Genomic DNA, 15112 nt, shown 5'->3' with positions numbered 1-15112 from the left:
CTCTCACAGGTTTGCTGCCATCCAGACCTGCGAGCAGCAACTGCTGCAGTTCCGCGGCCTCTCTGGCTCTGTCCTCAGGTGGCTTCAGACAGCACAGGACCAGCTGCCGTCCAAAGAGGCCAACCTCAACACAGAGGGCCTGCAGAGAAGAGTGCAGCAGCTCAAGGTGTGTGTGTGTGTGTGTGTGTGTGTGTGTGTGTGTGTGTGTGTGTGTGTGTGTGTGTCTAATAATTAATACACAAAATATGAATCAAAAACCCTGCATCCACCGGTTTTACCTAAACTGGTGGAAAACATTTAGTGAACATGCTGTTTGAATCCAGTGACTAAATCACATGCTCTTAAAGCTCAATGACCCAGCAAAATGCATTTGTTTTCCTTCAGGACTTGCTAAATGACTGGGAGTCACAGGGATCAAGAGTTCAGGAGCTGAACAAGACGGGCTCAGAGCTGGAGTCCCTCATCATCGACATCACCACTCCTCAGACCAAAACTGGTAAGAGCAAAGATGGAGACGCCGCTGAACACATCAACTCTCCCCCCTGTTTAAATGACTTATTTTCCTACTGAGAGCATCTCTGTAAGTGATCTGAGGTGACATTCACAGATGATGTAGGTGGGAGGAAGAAAATCATAAAATGATTTGACCCAAGAGAAACACAGAACTGAAAAATAAATCCTGAACACAGTGGAGCAGGGAAGAAGGCATTATGCATTAATAATTCATTTACTTCTGGTAATTTGTCTTGTACAGCAAAGCTGTCATGGCAGGTTTGATAATGTCACAGCAATTATAATGTTCTTATAATCTTATAATTATAATCCAAAACAGTCTTGTTATCTGCATGTTTTTTTTAAATTGCACAAGGGCCAAAAAGGAAGGAAACTTTGCAATAAAATGCAGTGAAATACAACATAACCACAAACTAAGACCTTCTATCTCCAGTTACTTTCTCCAACTTTCTAAGTATGGACCCACTCTTAGTGTTTTTCCCTCTAAAAGTCCCATGATTAGTAGTTCCTATATACAGTTCATAAGTGCATGGTTAAATCTAAGCAAGCTAATGTTTTTTTTTTTTTTTTTTTTTTTTTTTTTTGTGGAAGGCAGAAAGAAATATAATTTATGTTAAGTTACAAAATAAAATTTAAAGGAAGCAGAAAGGTTTGTTGTTTTTTATGATTGGATCAGAAAGCAGCTATGACATACATGGATGTTTGTATGAATGTTGCTTTTGATTCATCCATTAAGCATCTGTGTTGTTAAAGACTATGGGTATGCTCCATGTCTTTCTCACCACTCTTGTCAGTTTTCACGGCTTTTGTGCAACGTCCCCAGTTCTCCTACTGTGCGCTCTGACGTATTTTTTAAGGCTTCCTGGTGCTGTTGAGAGTTTGTGTCAGAACTTTCAATGTGTCCACAATTTTTGGTAAATCGCTGGTCCTGTTTTGTGTGTGTGACCATGCTTGCATGAGTGTGTTGTAGTGCCACTGTCTCAGTCAGGTGTGTGTCTTTCTCCCAGGTGCTCCTCAAATCAATGGCTCAGCCGGTCCCAGCAGTGTCAATGGCATTCACACCTGTAAAGGTGAGCTCTAGCCCTCTCTCTCTCTTCCTCTTTTTATTTATTAAGATACATTTGAACACCAATTGAATTGTGCTCCAGCTACTGTATGTTGGTGTTAATAGTTTTCTCATAACTGTCTCTTTGAGAGATTACTTTCTGTTTGACTGTTTCCAGTGTCCTGTCTCTGTCAGCTGTCTGTCCATGCAAAACATCTGTCAGTGGCAAATTTGTTGACTTTAAAAAAAAGACACATTTTTATCGCAACATCAGGGTCTCCCTTCATCTTGGCTGTCCTGATCTACCTGAACTACACACCTGTGGGCTGATAACAACTGTAGTTCTTATTATAACTAGATCTGTCGACTTATTCTATTAGGATTTGCATCTATTTCCTGCGTCTACCCTGCCGCTAATCTCTCCCCCGATTTTCTCCCTGCTCCTCTTGTGCCCGCAGACCTGACGGAGCTCCAGGTAGCCGTATCTGATGTAAACGGTCGATACGAGACGCTGGGCGGGGAGTTAAAGGAGCGTCTTGGTCGCCAGAAGACCTCGCTGGAGCTGAGGCAGAAGGCCAGGCAGGGCACCGATGAGCTGAAGAACTGGCTGACAGACAGAGAGCACAGCCTGAAAGAGGGACAGACCGCCTCCCCCTCCAAACCTGAGGTGGTACGCGCCCAGGCCGAGGAGAACAAGGTGGGTCCATCTACCGTGCCTGTTTTATCACCCTTTTTCTACATTAGCACTGAACACCATACAGTAAAATCACCTGGTATACATTATAATCTTAGCCCATTTCTAAAACCGATTTCTAACAAAAAAAAACATTTCCATTTTCAGTTTTGAATATTGTAGCAGATAATGTAGTGCCAAAATTGACACGAACATTTTCTTATCTGCTTTATATCCAAACTCACACATCAACACTCATGTTTGCTTTATCTAATTTATTTTAATGCATCTCTTGTTTAAGTTGATGTTTGAAGTCCTGCCACGGCCTTCTTCCCTTTCTTCTTTAGGCTCTGCTTTCAGAGCTGGCGGACCACTCTGGGAAGGTAGAGGAGCTGAAGAGCACACTGAGGAAGCTGATCGCTGACAATCCTGATTCTCCTGAAGCAGACACCTGGAGACAGCAGCTGCAAGAGATAGGTAGGTGCTGCAGATGACAAAAAATATATAATGGACATATGACAAGATGATAAGACCGACATTTTACAGAAACTGATAGAAATCTGACTCAACTAATGCAGATGGCCAAAGGCAAAAACTAGAGTAGAATTTTGGGTAAAGGCTATTTGCAGTACTTATAGCACAACGTTACAAGTGAAGGAAGAGCCATTATTTTACGTTCTACATGTGCAAAATCCTGGATATATGGGACGGCTGTGGCTCAAGAGGTAGAGCGGGTGTCCTTGGGCAGGATTATGAACAAATTGTTCCCGAAGGCTGTGCCATCGGTGTTCGAATGATTAGATTAGATCCCGATTAGCAGATTGGCACCTTGCATTGCATCAGTGTATGAATGTGTGTGTGAATGGGGTAAATGTGGCATGTAGTGTAGAGCACTTTGAGTGGTCGGAGGATTAAAAAGGCGCTTTACAAATGCAAGTCCAAGTCCACATACTTACGGCACACAATGAATATATTTGGTAAAGGCTTTTGGCTTCTGGCAAGAAAGCCATGAGGCAGATATCGCTGCAGGCAAACCTTCCAACAAAGGATGACAATGAACTGTATTGAGGAAATAACTTCTTACCTTAAGACTACAATATAACAACAATGTAAAACACTAGATAGTATTATTTTGCCCATGTCAACCCTCTCAATTTGCTTAAAAAAATAAATAAAAAAATAAAGTTGCATTAAAAAAGGGGCTCTTCAAAACTGAGAAAAGAAGGAAACAAGATTAGGCATTGTTATTGTGGTAACCATTTTAAAGCTGCACAGTGCATCAGGATTTGTAATAATTTTTCTTAGAGATGGCGGGGATCAGAGATCAATATCATCCAGGGAGAGAGTGGGAAGTGTTCCTGTCAGAGCTATTTGTTCGCTGGCATACTTGATATTTTTCACCAGGGCCTCCTATGAGGTAACCGAGACAGAAATATTTAAGGTGAAATCCAACAAGGGAGCCTTTATATTTCATATTTTAATAATGCCTTTTCAAAGCCATGTGGACTGAATGCAAACACACACACACACACACACACACACACGGATGGATGCCCAGAACATGAGTCAGAGAGGGAGAAAGAGACAAGAGAAGTGAGAGGAGGGACAGAGGAAGACAATTGTCTAATTGTTATGTCCGTTTTCTTCACATTAAATCAAGTTTGGTTTCATCACCATCACTGATATCATTTCTGATTAGCCTCATTTTTACACTGTACAGTAGGACATTAATGTAATGTTAACACCCTTATAAGAAAAGCAAGGAAACAAGACCGAAAATGTGTAACAATGACATCCTGCACGCATATTCATTGTTACACATTTTCGGTATATATATATATATATATATATATATATACACACACACACACACACACACACACACACACACACACACACACACACATTCATCAACATTTTGCATCACCCACTCCTGCTTCGATTGCTTATTTCCCCAGACTCCCGCTGGCAGACGGCCAATCAGACTGCAACCCAGAGGCAGACTGAGCTGGAGATGTGTGCCGATAGGCTGGGCAGCTTTGCTTCAGCCGCCAGTCAGCTGGGCCCGTGGCTGAGAGAGAAGGAGCTGATGATGAGTGTGCTGGGACCGCTGAGCATCGACCCCAACATGCTCAACACACAGAAACAACAAGCACAGGTACTGTATGTGACCGAAGACAGAATCTCAGAGATAATACCAAAAGGTGCATGCCTACGTGCACACAATGCGGTAATCTTGATAGAAAATCCAGCATGAGGAGAAATGCATCAAAGAAAACGACAGAATGTTGAGAACAACTGATACTATATGTGTTAATAATGGTCTGCACTTAATGAACGGTAAATACAGTGTATAGTCTTTTAATTCATGCATTAGATTGGATGTCTCTTATTTTGACACTAAAATCCATTTCAATCATGAAGGCACGCTGATAATGAAGATAAGATCTTATTTTAAAAGATTTGTTAGACATTTTTAAGACATACAAGGTACAATTAAAATTCCAAATGCGAAACTAATGTGTCGGTATTCTATTGGTCCACAATAGTTATTAAAGATGTCAAGATTTCATATTACAATTTTTCCCTGATTTTCGACAGGCTTTCCATTTTAATTTAAACACAAGTTCTTATTTCTAGATTCTATTTTTCATGAAACCTGATATTTGATTTCCGGATCCCATCACTGAATATTTTTGCTATCACCTCTTCTGTTTCTTCAAGTTCATGCTTCGCGAGTTTGAGACCAGACGACCACAGTTTGACCAGCTGACTCAGTCCGCCGAGGGAATCCTCTCCCAGACTGGCGACTCTGCTCAGGACCCCAAGGACCTGGAGGAGGTGCGATCTGAGCTGGGCTCCATCTCCCAGCAGTGGGAGGACCTAACAAACCGACTGGCTCAGAGGTCAGATCACATCGACCAGGCCCAAGGAACCAGCCAGCGGTACCAGGTAGGTCTAGGCAGATTGGCTGTACGGTTTCATCATATTACACGATCGCCATGACGGTATCCCTTTCTAACCCTCCTCCTCTCCTGGCCAGGCCTTGCTCAGAGAGCTCTCCTCCAGTGTTTCTGCTCTGGGCGAGAGGTTGGATGGCCAGGCGTCGCTGAGCGCCCAGCCCGAAGCGCTGAAACGTCGCCTGCAGGAAACGGGAGAGATCCGCTCAGAGCTGGAGAGACGGCGGACCGAGCTCGCCGAGGCTGAGTTGCTCTGCAAGGAGCTGAGCGCCATCGTGGCTGAACCCTACCTGAAGGAAGAGCTGAGTAAACGACTGGAGAGTGTCAGCGGGCCGCTGAAGAGTTTAGAGGAGCGCGCAGGTTTGTGGCGTTTACGTGGTTGATATACTAAGTGTGCTTTTAGTGTGTCTCAATACGTCCCGATGTTCTGGAAGTGTTTTGGTATGTTTAGGCTTGACCTGTGTGCAGATAGTGTGATTTTCTCTACAGAGATAATGGTCCATTTTGATGAATTTATTAGCGTTGTTTTGATCTAGTCAAACCGTATTCCCATTTTTAAACGTAATCCCTCTTTAGCCGTAATGGGAATATTGTTTTGATTACAAGAAACACTACTGACAAATCCACTTTTTGCTCTGTTTGAAATAGTTTTTCAGTGTTTATGTTTTGTGATCACTCGTGCTTTTCTTCCCTCTAGCCGACGGTCTGTCTCAGCTCCAGGCCGCCCTGTCATCCACCCAGCAGTTCCAGCAGATGTTTGAGGAGTTGCGCTCCTGGCTCGACAAGCAGGCGGATCCCAGAGAATCCTCCGCGGACCCTGTGCCCTGTCAGCCAGAGGCCATCCGCTCCCTGCTGGCACAGACCGACGATCTCCAGCGTGGGATCGCCAGTCAGCGAGGCTCCTACGAGCTGCTTCAGGCTGAGGGAGCGTCGCTGCTCGCCACCCTCCCCGCCGGCGGAGACGAACGCTCTGTCCTGCAGTCTCGCCTGGCCTCCTTGAAGCAGGACTGGGAGGGGCTGAACCAGAGGATCTCAGACAGAGAGAGCAGACTGAAGACCACCCTGAGCAAAGCAGAAAGCTACCAGCAGCACAAGGCCGAGCTGGTACCGTGGTTAGCCGAGTGTGACGAGAAAGCCGCAGAGATCCAGCCGTCGCTGGAATCTTCGGCCCTGGACGAAGCCTTGCAGAAGGCTCGAGGTCTATCACTGGACCTCGAAAGACGACAACCTCTTTTCGAGGCCTTCAATACTGCAGCGGATCAGCTGCTAGAACAATGCTGCATCGGGGAGGAAGAGGTACATCGTTTTTCGTCTTTGATTTATACTCTCTGTGTATTTCAGGATGTGTTACTTCACCGGCTCGATTGTCTTAATATGCTTTATAGCTTATTTATTATGCTTTGGGAATTTATGTGTTTTTTCTTAGCAAATTAGTATTTGTATGTGCTTTAAAAGTCAGAAAATAAAGCGTAACTTTTTTATATTAAAGAACGTCCATCACATTCAAACCATTGCATCATGAGTTGATACAAAGCTCCACCAAACTCTCTCTGTATTTCTCAGTATGGCTATGTTCAGAAGATTGTGACTTTAGTGGGCTGAAAATTGAGGGGAAATAATGACCTCTTATGAAGAGTCCAACATGTTTTTTTGTAATCCTCCGTGTTCTCTTTGGTTACAAGCAACTGCCTGAAGCGGGGGTGGGGGTGGTGTGCGCTGTCACGGAAGGCTTATTTCACGTGGATGCGCCGACAGTTTTGTTGTCGTTGCTTAGAATTCCTCAGAGACGGAAGCTACGCACTATAGCTTCAAGCAAATAAAGAAGAGTTAATGAAGTGAGCTTATTTTCTTCTAGGTACGAGATGAGAAGGCCCAGCTGAACCGCAGGGTGGACGGACTGAGCGAGAGGCTCCACAGCTGCACCTCCCAGCTGGAGGAGCTGGCTGGCCGCCTCAAGGAGTTTGAAGAGGGCAGACAGGCTGCAGAGAGGAGGCTGGAGGCTGCCAAGCACCAGATTGAAGTCCAGGAGGCTCTGGGACCACAGGTACTGAAAAACATTGTTCGTTGTCCTCATGTCACTTTTATTGTTCTTTAAAAAAGTGCAAAATCATAAAGCCCTAATTTAGGCTTTAGCAATTCATGTTTACTTCTCCCCCATTCAGGCGTGCAGTGCAAAGAGCCTGGAGCGTCTGAGAAGTCAGCAGGAGAGCCTAAGGTCCCTGGAGTCTCAGGTGGTCTACCTCAGAGACCTGGCCCAGGGGCTGGTTCAGGACGCACCCCAGACACCGGGAGGCAGCACTGAGGGGACACTGAGACTTCAGGAGCAGGCCAAGGAAACCGAGAAAGAGTACAATGACGTGACGGACAAGGTGAGGGGCAGAGTCACAGTCAGGAAAACGGAACAAAAGTTGAAATGTGGTAGTTGGTTGTTTTTTCTGTTCTTTTTTTGTAGATATCATGACAATCGAACATGGCTCAAATGTCCTCTCTCACCATTATGTTAGGGCACATGTTCATTTTTTGAGTTACTAGATGTTCACTATAATATCTGACACCGTGCACTGATGAGATTCAGGGGAAGAGGTGGTACTTCTTTGTAGCGTAGTGTCAGCACCCAATACTTTACCTAACTTTCTTTCATATTGTAGCTGATTTTTTTTTTTTATGGGGGGTTGGGGACGGGACGGGACTTCCTCCTCCCAAAACTGATCACAGATAGCCATTGAAATATAGTGAATGTCCAAAATATAACCTGACCCATATATTAAAGCAGTGCAGTGAGTCCTCCACCCAGCAGGTAGCTGTGGAAAAACAGCAGAACATGAGAGTGATGAAAGGAATCATAACAGTTATGAATTAATGTAACCTCTACAAATGATGCCGTCTGGAGTGAAAATAAGTTTTACCATTTATACCCTGTGTGTGTGTGTGTGTGTGTGTGTGTGTGTGTGTGTGTGTGTGTGTGTGTGTGTGTGTGTGTGTGTGTGTGTGTGTGTGTGTGTGTTGAATGTCAGCTGAGAAAAAGCAGAACAACTGTAGCTGTCAGAAGAGTTTGGCTATTTGACTTACAGTCGTCATATATGGTCATTGTGGACATTTAACACTTTATCATAGTTTGAAATGTAAACCGGAGCTGCGAGAATTCAGCACCCACAGTATTGCATCTATTGTCTGCAATCCAGCTTCCAAATATTCCATTTATGGTTACAGCCATTACAGGGATGCTTAACTGTATAAGAAACCACTTAACTACTCTGATATTAATTGAGAAGTTCTATTTCTTAAAAAATATATATTCATGTGATGTCATTGTTGCTAAAAAAAATAAATAATTAAAGAGTTGCTGCAGAGATGATGGCGATCAGCGTGCTCTTAGATAATGCTTCTATTGGCTCTTTCTTGCACCTACACAGACTAAATCTATTTTTACTTGCCGTTGTGTTGCATCATTTTCTGGTTTAGTTACACATTATTCTGTTCCAGTAAAATATTACCACACAGGCTCCTTTGGTTTGATTAGGTGATCTTTAATTATACCAGTAATATCATCACTGTCCTTCATATAATCATAGTCAGCTTCTGGTTTTGTTATAGTTTTTTGACTAATTGCAACTGTACTCCAAAAATGTTTCTAAAAACATTGTCTGGAAAGTGAACGTGCTCATTCATGATTTCGGATTTGATACCTTGTTTTAAAGAAAAAATCTTCATCTTCCAACTTGCTACCTTTTCATCTTAGCTTTTTAGCGTTATTTTGTCTGATTGGGTCTGACACCTTGAATAAAAATGATCCAATGCCAGAAATATAGTAAGAAGAAAAGATAATCTTTCAGCTGGAATTTTTTATTTTTTTCATAGAATTTCGATACACTTCATGATGAAATACAGATTTGACTGGGCTTCTCCTCCACCTCTAAACATCTTTTTTCCTCCATCAGATCGAGCAGTGCTGCTCCTCCCTGGAGTCCCGGCTGCAGGGCGTTGGCGAGGTCCAGTCTCATGTGCGGGATGTCTTCTCGCGCATTGCCGACCTTGATGATGAACTGGACTCCCTCAGCCCCGTCGGACGCGATGCAGACTCCCTGGCTTCTCAGGCCGAAGCCCTTAAGGGCTACTTGTCCCGTCTGGCCAACCTCAGGACGGAGCTGGAGGGCCAGACGTCGGAGTGCACCACCATGCTGCGGCGAGAAGGCTCCTCACCGGACCTCCTGGCTCTCAGGAGGGAGACGGAGGCTCTGAGCCGCCAGGCCGGCAAGGTGAGGGAGAAGGATGAAGATGGTGGTGGCATTGTTTAGGGCAGTTATTGACTCTATTTATGCAATGTAAATGTTTTTATTTAGTTTAGTTTCATCCAGTTACAATTCTTTTTTTTTTTTTTTTTTTAAGATAATTTTTTGGGGCTTATAAGATAAGATGGATAACATAGATTTGTATTCAGAGTTTCCTTTAAAAGTCTAAACAAGTCTAAAATGTCAAAATCTAAATTTTAGGCCTTTAAGTCTTAAAAAAAAGTATTGTGTTCTAGGTCCTAAATTATTTTAAACAGGTCCTACATTTTCCTGCGTCCATGTAGTTCTTTCTTTCGGTAGTCCAAATATAGTTTGCTGTATATGTGCAGATCATTATTACTCCATGTCGCTTTTTTTCAATTTTTTTATATATTTATATTATTTATTTTATATTATACTTTTGTGACAACTTTTGTGTGGTCTTAAAAGTCTTAAATTTGACTTGTTGAAACCTGCAAAAACTCAGTTTATTGTCCCGAAGATAGATAGATAGGTAGATTGAAGACAGGAAAGGGGAGAGAGAAGGGGGACAACATGCAGCAGAGGGCCACGGGTCGGATTCAAACCTTGGCTGCTGCCAAGGGCTCGGTCTACATGGGGGTGCACACTGAGCTAGAGGTCGCCCCCCCAGTTAAGATTCCTTTATTTTTTTATTATCCCTATTCTCCAGCTGAGCGAGCGCGGCCAGGCCAGGTTGGACCAGATCGAGGACGCTGCCGAGAAGGTTCGGGAGTTCTACCGGCTGGTTGGCGAGCTGCAAGGCCTGCTGGGAAGGGCCGAAGACGGGCTGAACGCACAGGGCATGGTCGGCACAGAGGTGGAGATGATCAAACAGCAGCTGCAGGAGTTTAAGGTAGGGTGGACTTCTTCGTGCTGGTTATCTACACGGATGGGACATGTATACATATGAGCGTGTGAAGTGGCAGTATGTATGTGGCACTCTACGTGTTGAGGATGGTCGGAGAATCTGATGGAACTCTGATTTGCCGTACAGTAGTTTCTTGTCTAATCTCCTCTTTCTTCATGATTCCACTTGGTTTGTTTTTTCTCTGGCACGTACTGCAGTACATATTTGAGTAGTGTGTATGAGTACGCATGTATTTGTCATTGGCTTAGGCAGTCATAATATCTGCTTCTTTGTGTGGGTAAAAACATGAGAGAATCTATCTGAATTCGGGGTGAAAAGTTTGTACGGGTTTGTGTTCACAGTCTCTTCCTTTCCCATCATGCCACTGAAACTAATTTGCACAGATAAACAGAAAAACTTCACCGTAACATGAGCTTAGGTTGAGGGCACAGCACTGTGTCTGTCATGAATAGTGACATTCAATACGTTTAGAGCCTCTGAGGAGGTCTATACCCATCCTTTCCTCTTGCTCATACCTCTAGTGACCATGGTGTGTGTGTCTGTGTGTGTCTGTGTGTGTCTGTGTGTGTCTGTGTGTGTGTGTGTACTCCCATGGTGTGTCAGGAGTCAGGGACGGTTATTAGTTGAGTCATACGTCTTTGAAATGCCTGACACGCTGCTGGATCACGCAGCTTTTTTTCTTTATAGGATAGTTATGATGCTCTTTCAGTGTTTCTTTTAACATTTCCCACAAACTCTCTCTCTTTCCCTCTCTCTCTCTCTCTCTCTCTCTCTCTCTCTCTCTCATACACACACACACACTTCATGATGTTCAGGCACCGCCTTTCTAGCGTTTTGAACTTGTTTGCCTAGTCATCGTGGGGATAGACTCTGATCTTTTTTCCCTCCCTTCTCTTGTGGTTTACACAGTGGAAGTCTGCTACAGTTTTCAGTTCACATAAAGTACTTTTTTTGTTTTAAATGATTATTTAAAAGATAAAGATAAACAATGACATAATGAGGGATTGCTCGTCATCATAGACAACCACAAGTTTACTTTATTAATAGCAAATGATTGGCATTGTCAAATTGTGCTTTTGACCAATAAAACTACTTGAAGATGTGACAAAATCTGAATCATCCTGCATTATAAATGTGAGTCAGATTGTTACATTAACAATTAGTAATAGGATACAAGTGAGATAAAGAAATGGAATAAAGCAAATGACGGGTTACATCAAAGAAGCAACACTTTCAATACCATAACTATGTACACTAAGGCTGCAAGTAACAATTATTTGGTTATTGGTTGATCTGTCAGTACTTTTTTAAAATGAATTAGTCATTTAGTCTATAACCTGACAGAGAATAGTGAAAATGCCTAATGTTACATCTTCAACATCAATAAAAACATGTTTGTACATGATGTTTATGTTTGTACACATATGACTGTATTCTGAGCGAGAAACGAAGCAGAAAAAGAGCATGCTTCACATAAGTAAATTCAGTATAGTTTGTTGTTTCCTTCTTGCAATATTTTAATATTAAGACCTAGACGACTGCAATTTGTTTCTGCGTTTAAAGAGAAATTCCTCTTTACTGTCTACAAGTGCATCGTAGCTGACCGCAGGAATGTGCTTTGCTGACACATCCATTGTATTTCATTGCGTTACTCCACTGCTCGCTTTATGGGTACAGACTTCTCTTTCAGTCTGACTACTGTCATTAAACAGCACATTTTTCTTGCCATGATGTAATATCGTTCTCTGGGGAGTTATCGGCTCCACTGTTGTTAAAATGTGTGGGTGGATCAAGAATTTTTTTTTTTTTTTTTTTTCGATTTTCGGAGACATTTTTTTTTTTTCTCCGTGTCTCTTCATCCTTGATGCTGCTTTTAATTCCTACTCTTGTTTTCTCTCTAGTCTTCATTTGATTTCTTTGGATATTTAGTAAAACATCTTCAATATCCTCACATCTCTCTCTCAACATACTAAACCTTTCTGCGTCTGCTCGTTTCTTCTTCATCCCATTCGTCTGTTTCTGGGTCTCTCTCTCTCTCTTTCTCTCTCTGCCTCCTCTCCCCCCTCGTCGCCCGTCTCTTAATGAGAGCAAGCCGAGTAGATGTGTGGCAGAGAACAAACAGACAGAGGAGATAAAGAGGTGCAGAGAGAAGGAGAGGCGGATGAGAGGGAGGGAGAGAGAGAGATTCAGAGAAAGAGGGAGCTGTGAAGAGCTAAATAGGCTGCACTTGAAAAAGAGAGCAAGATCAGACGAAGAGTGTGAAGCTGTGACATATATTTTGCCTGGTGTACAGTTAATCATGAGTCCTGCAGGTTTACAGGTGCACTAACAATGCGCTTTAAAAAATATTTCAGTCAAGTTTACATGATTTAAAGTAACAATTGATACATATTTTCTTTTTACTGATATAACAAACCAAAGACACTCTTTAAAAAGCAATCTTTCCCATCATGTTTTGGCATCTTGGAAACAGTGTTTTGAACAATATTTTATGTTTTTAATTAATGTACCTGAGCAAGCCAGAGGAACTTGGATGGATTAAGAGAGATTTATTTTCAGCAGGTCACAGCACAGATTTTGGTGTGTAAATTCATCTCCTAGTGTAATTTCTAGTAGTCCGTTGTTATTTTATCTGTGATATTTTGCGAAAATGTGCAAAAGGTCTTCTTGTTTGTGCAGTGATTTGCAGTGTTTTGTTTAAATGTCATGAATCTTAAAAAAAAAGAGAGGCAAATAAAAGAACTAAACCATTGAAGACATTACTAAGCCCAGATAAAATAAGCCGAGTTGTAGGTGTTAATCATGTTATTCGCGCGCCGATTACGATTTTCCTTCATTAAAACTGTGAACTGTGCGCTCACAGGTGCAGACAGACGGGTGGCAGACTGGGTGCAAAAGTAATCGCGGGGGCAGAATGTATAATAGCTACTGTCTGCGAGGTATGTAGAGCATGGAGAAATGGTCTGTCACTCTATTTGGGGGCAGAGGGGTATTTATAGGAGGACAACGAAGGGAGGATAGCAGGGGGGTATTGTTGAGAAAGGGCAGAAAATAAGAGTCAAACAGAGAAAGACAGCAGATCGTCATGGAGAGCAGGATCACGAGGCAGGCTTACAGATGCACTGAGAAAGATAAGGAAATAATGGAATGAAGGGGATACATTGTGTGCTTCTGTCCTCATATCTGACCCTTTTTTTGGACTCTATTTCATTTGTATTTTCTGTGTATTGTAGTTCCAGTATTTATTGCCTCTCTCCTAGAGAGAGGGACGGATGGAAAATAGATGTGAATATGTCTTGCGTCCACTCTTTGAAGCCCACCCCCCTGTCCTGCTTTGTTTCCACCTCCTTCTGCCTTCTATCCCTCTCTGTCTTTCTTTGTAACCGATCCAGCTCAGCTTATTTCAAACCTAAACATGTCTGTCTGGCTCCAAAACAGACCAGGCCACCCCTCTCCTCATCCTCCCTCCCCTCCCCCCCAGGCCCCATTTCCAATCCAGAGGGGTGATGTCATGCCGATGCTTAGAAAGACGAGGGCGCTTAGGACTGTGTGTGTGTGTGTGTGTGTGTGTGTGTGTGTGTGTGTGTGTGTGTGTGTGTGTGTGTGTGTGTGTGTGTGTGTGGAAGGTAGCTGTGGGATAGAGGGTCATGGGAGTGGGAGGAGATGTTGTCAGATTATTGTTTCAACTTTCCAACAGTGATCTCACATAGAGTTACTGGGTCGATAAGACAGAGAGAGAGAGTGAAAGAACAATTTGAATTAGCAATGGTTCATATTTCAATGCGTATATACTGTATAAATAAAACCTTTTGGGTATAAAACCTTAATCCTTTTTTTTGGTACCAACTGAAATGTGTCTCTAGCCCCAAGAATTAAAAGGTGGCATGAAATGTCTGGTCAGATTCTTGGTCTTGTTTACTTATTGTTGAACTATTTTATTTGAGAAAAGTTGTGGTACGCCTGCTTGTGTTCAGACAACGTTAATGAAATAAAGTGTTAGAAAAGTATAGTGTTAAAAAATGTATTGTTTTGTGGCTGGGTTGGATCAGTGGGTAGAGCAGGGGCACATATACTTGGAGGTTTACAGGTTCGAATCCGACCTGTGAAAATTTCCTGCATGTCTTTCCCCTCTCTCTCTCTCCCCTTTCTCACCTAGCTGTCCTGTCAAATTAAAGGCGGAAAAGCCCAAAAAACAGGTATTTTATCTGAGTGTCAAATGTATCTAGTCTGGCTATCACCAGACCAAGCTCAATCTTTTAATATGGAACATAAGTCTGGGGAGTCTGCTCTGTATTTTCTACTGAGCAAGAGGTGTGATCAACGGGCATAGTTCAAATGACTCTGTACGCAATTAGATAGTCCTTCAACCAATCAGATCAACGATCCGGGTGACGTAGCAGCGACAGCCGTGCAGTGCTGCGCTTCAGTGGCCGGCTTGTTGAATGTAAACAAAAAGCTGCTTGGCTTCTCTATCGTCATCGTGTTAAACCCGCCAATAGCGTGCCAGGTGGATAAGCCAGTTTGTGATTGGTTCCCGCAAATTTGTAGCGGAAGCAGGATAGATAAACGTACAGGTTTCCAGACTGAGCTGCAGGGCGAAATCAAATCGCCGGCAGATCGGGCTGGGTTCACCCAGTCTAAAACTTATCCTCAAAAACCCCCACAATGGAACAAATGAAGTAGTGTCTATGGTGCGTACACTACGTTCTACTAACAATCCCTCAGTGCAGTGTGTCGCATTTTGTAGTCGCATTGCAGTCTTGT

The 15112-nt window shown here is 43.0% G+C and overlaps 1 protein-coding gene across 1 annotated transcript in view; it reads left to right on the top strand.

Moving 5' to 3' along the window:
* The window catches only part of macf1a (microtubule actin crosslinking factor 1a), a 246337-nt gene that overhangs the window by 173035 nt on the left and 58190 nt on the right, over positions 1-15112 (top strand). Inside the window, 13 exon segments of the mRNA XM_028596953.1 lie at positions 10-166; positions 385-496; positions 1521-1583; positions 2017-2255; positions 2579-2708; positions 4190-4389; positions 4956-5183; positions 5275-5551; positions 5889-6487; positions 7047-7235; positions 7354-7560; positions 9130-9447; positions 10151-10333. Coding sequence (XP_028452754.1) covers positions 10-166; positions 385-496; positions 1521-1583; positions 2017-2255; positions 2579-2708; positions 4190-4389; positions 4956-5183; positions 5275-5551; positions 5889-6487; positions 7047-7235; positions 7354-7560; positions 9130-9447; positions 10151-10333 — 2902 coding nt within the window.

This window comes from Perca flavescens, chromosome 14, assembly GCF_004354835.1.
Source record: "Perca flavescens isolate YP-PL-M2 chromosome 14, PFLA_1.0, whole genome shotgun sequence".
Lineage (NCBI taxonomy): Eukaryota > Metazoa > Chordata > Actinopteri > Perciformes > Percidae > Perca > Perca flavescens.
This window is presented reverse-complemented; position numbering and strand designations above follow the sequence as displayed.